Source organism: Perissodus microlepis, chromosome 11, assembly GCF_051167445.1.
Source record: "Perissodus microlepis isolate ML-2025 ecotype Zambia chromosome 11, ASM5116744v1, whole genome shotgun sequence".
In the NCBI taxonomy this organism is placed as follows: Eukaryota; Metazoa; Chordata; class Actinopteri; order Cichliformes; family Cichlidae; genus Perissodus; species Perissodus microlepis.
The window spans coordinates 30115498-30124573 of NC_140471.1; the positions used below are offsets into that span (position 1 = coordinate 30115498).

The window sequence follows — 9076 nt, forward strand, 5'->3', positions numbered from 1 at the left end:
TGGCTTATGGCACTGCTGTCAGAAAGCTGTTACTAAGAGAAGTTATTATGCACCAAAATTCTTGTGTGATTCCAGGACAGCTTTACATCTCTCTTGTTTAAAACAATATTATGAAAAAAGTGAATTTAGTGTACCCGTGACTCCTCCAAAGGTGCCGTAAGTCATGTTGCAGGCTGTTCTTTGCAGGTTATGCTCATAAACCAACTTGAGCTGGTACTGGTCACCATGCTCCACGTTCCCTGCAGTGCCTGCATAAGGTTAAAAAAAACACAAAAAACCCAACTTCAATTAAGAGAAGATATAATGACACCTTTAAAAGTGAAAACTGATCCCAAAACGGGTGGCTGTGGCTTAGCAAGTGGTTTGGGATTTGAAGATCAGTGGTTCATGTTCTCCAGTCTGCATGGTGAAGGGCAAGATACTGGACCTCAAATTAGCCATAAGGCATCCATAAGCGTGTGAGTGTGACAGATATAGGGAACTTAAAGAGCAGAGAACAATCTGTGTATGAATGTGGTTTTTAATGTAAGTGCTTTGAGTGCTCCGTAGTGTAGAAAAGCATCTTATAACTATCAGTCCATTTACTAAACATAAATAATGAAAACCCTGTTTATGTAGATTTTACCTGAAACGGAGTAGACTGACAGCTTTCTGGGGTGGAGAACAGCCAAGTGAAGAAGCTCTGAACACCTGAAAAGACAGCAAAGAAAGTACTAAAGCAGTTCAATAATACGATAACCTACAAAACTAAAACACTTTTATCAGAATCAGAATACTTTGTGTGAAATTATGTGTTACAGTTACTCCAAGATACTGAACCAAATTTAACCAAAGATACAATATATTACAAAGTTACATAATATAAAAAAATTGCTCTAATAGATACAAATAGCTCAATTATAAATATCCTGAATATTAAAGGAGATTAAATATATATGATTGACATTTTACTCTAAACTGTAAAACTTTGTGATTTGCACTGTAAAGCATGTCCAAAAGGGTGTACTGTGCATTCGATGGAGAGGAATTATTTCCTGTGTTGTGCAGTGGTGCATTTGGGTAATGTCCTTTACAGCTTAACAGGACCCCATGTTGATTATTTTGGATGGATACCTCTAAAAATCCACAATTATTTAACAAGACCACCTAGTTATAAGCCAAATAACAGCTAAAATCACTACGCTAGAATAGCACTAGAACTGCGGCCCTGCAGCTGGTAAAGATAGAGTTTCTTTCTCAGACACCAGCAGGGCAGATGCTTCCTGCCACTGTGGCTGAATCCATGTTCTTAGCTCAAGGGTGGCATCCACTCTTATTCTCTCTCATTCGTCTAAAATAATTACTGCAACAGCTGGTGCATTTTTTTAACATTGGTTATGGTTTAGGTGTAGATGATGTTCCAGTGATGCTGATCCTAGATTTTTCACTTATTTACCTTGCCACAAAACCACTGAGACGGAATGTGTCCGCTTTCTGGACTGAGAACAAATGCGTCTAAGTTTCAACCACTGCAGTTATGTTTGCTGAGAGAACAACAACAAGGAACTAGAAAACTGAAAACCACAAGCTTTCGCTCTTTCTTAGAAAACCAAGAAAACAAAACCTTTCACCATCTGCCCACCTCAGTCTGCCCCGACAATATTTACAACGTGCTTTGCTATCAAGGCCAGCGTCCAAAATGTCCCACCAGTCTCTGAAGAATGCTGTGCCGAAAAACCGCAGGTAACTAAACACAACGTCTTCCAAACAGACTGATTTAGTTGGATTCTGCTCCCAGTGTGATGATGTGGGAAGCCTTCGAGACAGACCACAGCTTTTCCCAGAAACCTTCCATTCCAGGACGTTCCTGTGCAGCCGCAGCGAGGCAATGTGTGGTATTAATGTTGAGATTAATGTTAAAGAAAGGCAGCATCAATTTCGCAGACAGATTCAAGTCCTTGATTATTTTAACAGATAAATGAAGGTTTGAATTTTACTGTGTATTTACTACAGTAAACAATGAGTCCGAAATACTACACATATTATATGCATCTCTAGTTTCTTTCATGGTTCAGGACTAAATTGTCACACTGGTGACATTACTGCATGAGCTGTACAGCTGCTGATTTATGGGAACTACAAAACTCCCTTAAGAGTCTGTGCCACATGCTGCTTGTAATGTTTTGAGCACTTAGGGCAACACCACATTTTACTATATTTACACAGTGCATGTTCTTCTTTTATGTCTTATCCAAAGAATTTCCACAATCACTAGAGTCAGAAAACATTATTTGACTTTTCTTTCTGTCTCACCTACCTTTTCCACATTGTCTTGTGACCTGCCGTCCCCAGGTACAGCACTTTTGGATTTGCTGGGATAAAACTAAGATTTGCAAACCATGCCAAATGTTACCAGTACCTTTCAATGACAATGACTGTATCTCTAGTGTTTGGATTTTTCTTTTTTTTTCTTTTTTTTGGGGGGGGGGGGGGGGGGGGGTTGCAGCTACATCAAGTAAAAATTGGTCCACACTGCAATCAGTCATTGTCTGGAGGCCTTCAAGATGAAATTAAAAAAAACATTTACACTAACCATCAATATTTGAACACTTAAGAATATTTCACAGAGAACACATCTAGCAAAAATTAAAAGTAGGGTCTACAAATTGTAATTACAAGCAGTTAAAGGTCCCTCACTTTCTCTTCATTTGTCGGGGTTTTCTTATCTCACTTGATTAACCGTCATGGATTAAAAAGACATGGAGCCTGAGAAGGAGTGAATTTGTTAAGTCATTTATTTTAAGTGTTTTTTAATGTAGCTGTAAAATATGAGTGTAGTGTTGAATCAAGCAAGCGTGTGTTTTAGTCATACCTTCAACTTTTCAATTACATATATAATAGAAAATCTGAGATATTCAATCCTTCAAAATCTTTATAGTCTTTTTTTCCTTCCTTTTTTCCTTCTTTTCCAGCTCTGAATAATTACCACAATAATCCTATATCTATAATCAACACTGCTCTATCCCCCATAATTGCTTTTATCCTCATTCCCACATTTACATAGTTTTGAAACCTGATCAATGTCTCTTAAAAACAAGTGATTTTTTCCTGGACACATCTGCAAATTACACTTGACTGACTCGTAGTATCCAGCAATGCACTAACATCACTGGAAGTGGCCCTGGGTTTTAAAACTATGCTAGAAACTCAGTGGTTAGCCTGACATTATAAGCACAACTATGTTTGGGCCACTGATAGATCGTGTAAATCATGAGTCGGAAGAGAAACTCCTGGCAATCTTGGTTTGAGGTTAGCATACTTTGCAGTGGAAAAAGATGTTAATGTGGTTGTAAGTAACAGAAGGGATGCTTTTTTCTATGAATGAAAAAGCAGAGCATTAAGCTACAAATGGTTATTTCTGCCTGGCATTTTAAAGTAAGGCTTTATTACAGGCTATACTATGAATGCTTATAATTCACACGAGGTCATGACACAGAGTTCAAGAAAGCCCTGTGATTCATTACTGCAGAAAGGCACACATATGTAACAGATGACACTGAACATTCAATTACAGGGCAGCTCCTCTGTGCATCCTGCTTCAGTTCCTAAAGCTCTATTAACTGCACAGTATCCTCTCTAACTGTGACCTCTGACCTGTTCAGCCACCAAAGACAATGCAAATATAAGACTGGTTACTTTTCAAAAAGACCCGTCTTGCTTTGCCTAAATCTGCAGTGATTGCTGGAATGGCTCACATCAAACAGAAATATTTGCAAGAATGATCTAAAAGCTCAGATTTCCGATTGATTTAAATGCTTCATCTCAAATCAAGCATGTCAACTCGGTATGATGTCAGTGAGATTGGATGTATTTAAAGTGGACATGAAACACTACAAGTCATTTCTATTTTGTACCATCAAGCAATGCTCTGTGAATGTATGCTCTCTGCGAAGCTGGATTGAGGACATGTTTCAAGTTAAAGCTTTTAGAGCATGTGTTTAGAGCAAGCCCCACCAAACCCTTGTTTCAACCTTTTTGTGAGAGGCAACCAATCAGAAGCAAGATGGTTTAAATTAACATCTACTGTCGACAAACTCTTTCTGCCTGCCTCTGTCCGTTTAAAAGAGCAAATGTGTAATTTGTGAGGTAGCGCTTTTGTGAGACTGTGACTGGGAGTGCTTATATCAATTTGTCCTACACAACACCACCACAATGGTCAAGGCCTGACATGGTGGAAGGCAGCCAAGAAGGCAGGAGATAAGGTGCAATGAGGGATTAGCAACATAATCAATGGTCCTAGTGTTAGAACACAAGGCTGTGGTGATTTGACTTGACTTATCAGGAGTGACACTAAAGACCAAATCCATTTTAGTTTCATTCAGACAAACTGAAAAGAAATGTTGACAAAACTTTGACTCAAAAAGGGGAAAAGAGCTTAATTTAGAGAAAGAACCAGCAATGACTACGGTACATTGTCATATGTTTTTGGTATGCTTGTCCACTGTTTGTGGGTTAGATTTGCATACTTACGAAACAAACTTGCCCAGTTCGACTTGGATGATGGCATTTTGAAGCTGAACTTCAAGCAGCTGGGCATCAGCTTGACCTCCTTCAATAGTCTTACTGGCATGCGGGGAGAAGATTCGCAGCATCCCCATGTAACTTCCCACTACAACTTTGTCTGCAAATTTATCATCACAAAGAGGGGAAATAGCAGAGAGAATAGAGGTTATTACTCATTGGTAGCAGTCTAACTTTTATTATTTTGGAGTTTGACATACTGCAAAGAAAAGAGGTCCAGTGGCTCAAGCGGTGTTACCATCAGCTCTTCTTTCAACCAGCTTGAAAAAAATACAGGTTATCAACACATATTATAATGCAGAGTTGAACTGCAAATCAAAATGAGAAGGGTTTTATTTATGCTCCCATACTTCTGTGTTTTGGCTACTTTGAGGATATCTAAATGGGATGTTTTATGCTTTTGCTTTTTTTTTTTGTCCTAAGCTTCAAATAGTGAGGTGACTTTGAAGGGCCATGAGTGCCGCTATCTATGAGTCAAAAGCTCAAATTTCAGATAGTCAGTAACGGCAGGTGTCCATATTATGGCCATCTCAGGTGCACACCTCTCTCACTTTTGTGCTTTTGGAAGGAGAAGGGCAGCCAATAGGAAGAGAGTTCATTTAAAAGGAGAGGAACTAAAGTGTTGTTCACACAAAGGACTGAACTAGGAGCCTTCACCAAGATAAATAAAGATAATTCAGGACTCTGAAACATCCATCCATCCATCCATTCGCTTCTGCTTATCCTTTTCAGGGTCACGGGGGGTGCTGGAGCCTATCCCAGCTGTCATAGGGCGAGAGGCAGGGTACATCCTGGACAGGTCGCCAGACTGTCACAGGGCTAACACACAGGGACAGACAACCATTCACACTCACATTCACTCCCGCATTCACACCTATGGGCAATTTAGTCTTAGACTCCGAAACAATAAGAAGAAAATCTAGTTCAGGTTGCCGACAATCACAATTAAATGTAATAATAACAGTTTAAAGCTTCAGTTGGCAGAAATCTAGTAGTAAGTGCGTATACACAAATTATATCCAGTAGACACATTTAGCTTGATGTGTTTTTATTCTGACAGAATAAACTAGAAGTGACGTACTAAGAAAGATAGATAAATGGGATGGCTAGTGTATCAGTTCCTCACAACACACTGACCGTGTCCAGTGCCACTGTTGTCCACGTCTCCAACACACAGGCATCCCTGGTCAAACTCCTCCCCTTCGCCAAGTGTTGCTGACCACCAATCGCGTGCCTTGAACAGAGACATGCTGCCTCTATTTGACCAGAGAGGAACACAGAAGAAGTGAAGGATTAGATGCTGTGAACAAAAAAAAATAACCACAAAATGTTCAGTTAATGACTTTCTCTGTATAACTGAATAACTATAGGTACAAAAACATTGTAGACAGATGAGCAAAGAGACAGAGCAGAGTATGCATCTACAAGGCATTAACTTTTCACAGCATTAACTCCTGTTCACTGAGCAGCTCTAGGTAGAACACCAGAAATGTTAAGAGCATCACCACAGCAAGTATAAATAAGGGTTAAGGACTACTTATTCGCAAAATCAATCCACCATCTATTTGCCTTCATAAAAGGCTTGCCTTGAGCCATTTGCATAGTGACAGCTTGACCCACTACCCCAGGAAGCCCTAGTGCTCTGAACATAACACTTACAACTACAGCCAATGGCAGAGAAGGGAGCCAGTCATGTGACCTCAGGATTGTGCATGTGAGCATAGAGGGGGGAATAAGGAGGTGTATAGTTGGGGGCAAGCAGCTTTTCTACTTGCTAAGTGCTGAGCAGGTGGAACATACAGTTAATCCATACAAAGAGAATCCGACCTATTCAGAGTGCACTGCCATGCAGGAAGGGGAGGCTGTTAAAGGAATACATTGACGAGTCATTGCATAAAAAGCAAGGTTTAAAAGGTTAAGAATCTGATCAGTATTACTCTATGATCAGAATAACTTACAGTATCATCCTGTGACTATTTGCATGGCTTTGTGCTAATTTACTGGTTTTGCTTGGGGCAGTCTATTGCTCATCAATGTCTCCAGCTTAGATCAATTAGCTTTAAATATATTTTGAGGTTCCTTAAGTAATGTTTTCAGCATAGATGAGTTACTTTTTAAAAATAAAAACCGAGAAACTTTAAACCCTTTGTTAGGCAATTGTGTTTTTTTGTTTTTGTGAATGAGACTTTAAATTATGTGCAAATATCAGACAAATAAAAGTGGAATGGGAAACATAATTTTAGCCCGTCATTTCCAATGGTTTGTTTCCCTAATTTCAGACTTAGTTCCACGTATTTTGGAGTCTTAAATGTGTGCACAATGCCTATAAATATTAAGAGAAGATAGGATCTTTCTCGAGTTAAATGCTACAGTAGAGAGTCAGTCCAACACTCAAAGAATAGAAAGGAAAAATAAATCAAGAAGTAAATTTATTGTTCTAGTCGTCGGCTGATATTCAATTTTGAAAGCTCTTGGATTTTAGACTTTTGTAATAGCTATTCAATTGTAAATTTATTGCTTCACACACATAAGGACTCTTGTTTGGGCAACAACACTCTCCATATTTGTACGTTAAAAACAGTAAAGTTAGTGACACAAATTCAAGAACGGTTTTAAGTCGTTGTGAACCTGCACAGGTGAATTACCCTGCAATTACACTCAAGCCGGCTGAATTAACTGTAGCTTAGCCGGCTAATTAGCTAGCCCTTCAAGTTCCCTAGTTACACGCTAGCAGATCAGAAACAGGGTCGCTGCTGTTTTCACGGTTTCTCATTTGATAACAAAACGCCTTTGTTATTGTTCCGGTTACCTCTTACCTTCACAGGAATGACCTAGTCCGAAAAATGTCGAAGATTCGTTACTTCTCGGTCACACAAACATCACATTTCTCACCCTCTTGCTTGCAGCCATCGTCCTGTTGTCATGGCACTGACGCTTAGCAGAGAAGCCGGGGGTTAGTGCGCATGAACGGAAATACAAGGGGGTGGTGTTTGGGAAAACGAGTTTTTTAGAGGACCAAAAAGCTCTCACTCAAACGTCTTCGGGCAACTCCATGGGGAGTGTTTTTTTTAAAGCATTATTTCTTTTAACTCTGTCTAATCACTCTGTATATCGAATCACAAATCAAATGTGAAAAAACCCTTTAAACTTCATTAAATTTGGACAAAAGCAATGTTTTTAAAACTTTTAGATAGGTTTTTTAGATGGTGATTATTCTTCTGCCACCATCTCCGTGGCTGTGGCATCTGTCACAGATTTAAATCAGAATTCTAATGGTGCTGTTCCTATCATTATTGATATTTTTCATTATTTCCTTTTAATAATAATAATTTTATATATATATAATGTGTTGTTTATTTTATTTATTTTATTTTCATTTGTATATTGATAGAGATAAAACCTGTAAATTTTATGACAGTGACATATGTGTAGTAGGTAGGGTATTTAGTTTGTTAACCAAGGAACTGTTGTAGAGTTCACTTAAACCATTGGTGTATCTTGGGAGATTCATTACACTTTCTAAATGTGGGAGCTTAGAAGTATGATTCGCTTAAAAAAGGAGGGCTCGTCCGGGATTTGAACCCGGGACCTCTCGCACCCTAAGCGAGAATCATACCCCTAGACCAACGAGCCATGTAATCGCATGTGAGCCTAGCCGATTGTGACGCGCACGTGTTATCATTGCTGTTATTTGATTTGCATGTTCAATGTGACCAAAATGATTCTGTACATCTGCACGTCGCGTTTTCAGTGGGAGAAACGTTTCGTCACTTATCCAACTGACTTTTTTTTCATCTTTATGTCAGCATAAGCAAGTATTGCAAGTACTGTATATCAGTACATATCTTTATTTTCTTTATCGACATATTTCACATAATAACATTGCAGGAAAAGCATTGTAATGGTTTGCATTTGGCTATCCATTGACTCAGTCTGACAGAGTAGTAATTCTGTATTGACCCACTAAAGAAAAATTAAATATGATTCCAGATGTCCACTATTTGTACTTTATAGTTTATGCCCGTTCAAATACAACAAAAATGAGTTTATAACAAAATATGGGCTCGTCCGGGATTTGAACCCGGGACCTCTCGCACCCTAAGCGAGAATCATACCCCTAGACCAACGAGCCACGACTTCTTCATGTGAACACAACAATTTCTGGGATTCAAAGATGCCACGTTGATAAACTTTAAATTGCGTCCCACAGTTCATCCACTCCTTGTCCACTGCCGCCATCTGCAGGACGTCTTGTGATACACCGGCTAAATCATGACGTCCTGCTGATGTGCAATTGTCAAAATGAATAGTCCATATTCTTAAACATTCTCTTTGTGTGCACATTACATATGGTGCAATATCATTCACAAAAATAGGCACTGTGCACACATCACTTCAAAGCCCACTAAACACATTTGTAGAAATGCAGTTACCATTTTTTTTTTAGAAACTTCAGATTTTCTTTCTTTCTTTTTGGAAACTCTCTTGGTAGGCTTAAACTAGAAATTCAGTGGCA

The 9076-nt window shown here is 38.9% G+C and overlaps 1 protein-coding gene and 2 non-coding genes across 6 annotated transcripts in view; all 3 read right to left on the bottom strand.

Moving 5' to 3' along the window:
• Positions 1-7505, bottom strand: part of bbs9 (Bardet-Biedl syndrome 9) — a 180554-nt gene extending 173049 nt beyond the window's left edge. For 2 of the 4 annotated variants that reach the window (XM_084944024.1, XM_084944021.1), the window contains exons 1-5: positions 7377-7505; positions 5698-5816; positions 4510-4660; positions 626-690; positions 135-248 (exon numbers count right to left, since the gene is read on the bottom strand). In XM_084944024.1, coding sequence (XP_084800150.1) covers positions 135-248; positions 626-690; positions 4510-4660; positions 5698-5809 — 442 coding nt within the window. In that variant the 5' untranslated portion in view covers positions 5810-5816; positions 7377-7505. Of the gene's footprint in view, positions 1-134; positions 249-625; positions 691-4509; positions 4661-5697; positions 5861-6387; positions 6413-7376 lie in introns of those variants that run through there. The other 2 variants (XM_084944022.1, XM_084944023.1) reach the window with 2 other exon arrangements.
• A 616-nt stretch (positions 7506-8121) lies between these two features.
• On the bottom strand, positions 8122-8193 carry trnap-agg (transfer RNA proline (anticodon AGG)). Its single transcript has one exon. It is a non-coding gene; the product is annotated as a tRNA-Pro (tRNA).
• A 427-nt stretch (positions 8194-8620) lies between these two features.
• trnap-agg (transfer RNA proline (anticodon AGG)) lies at positions 8621-8692 on the bottom strand. The gene has a single exon. It is a non-coding gene; the product is annotated as a tRNA-Pro (tRNA).
• Between the last annotated feature and the right edge of the window lie 384 nt (positions 8693-9076).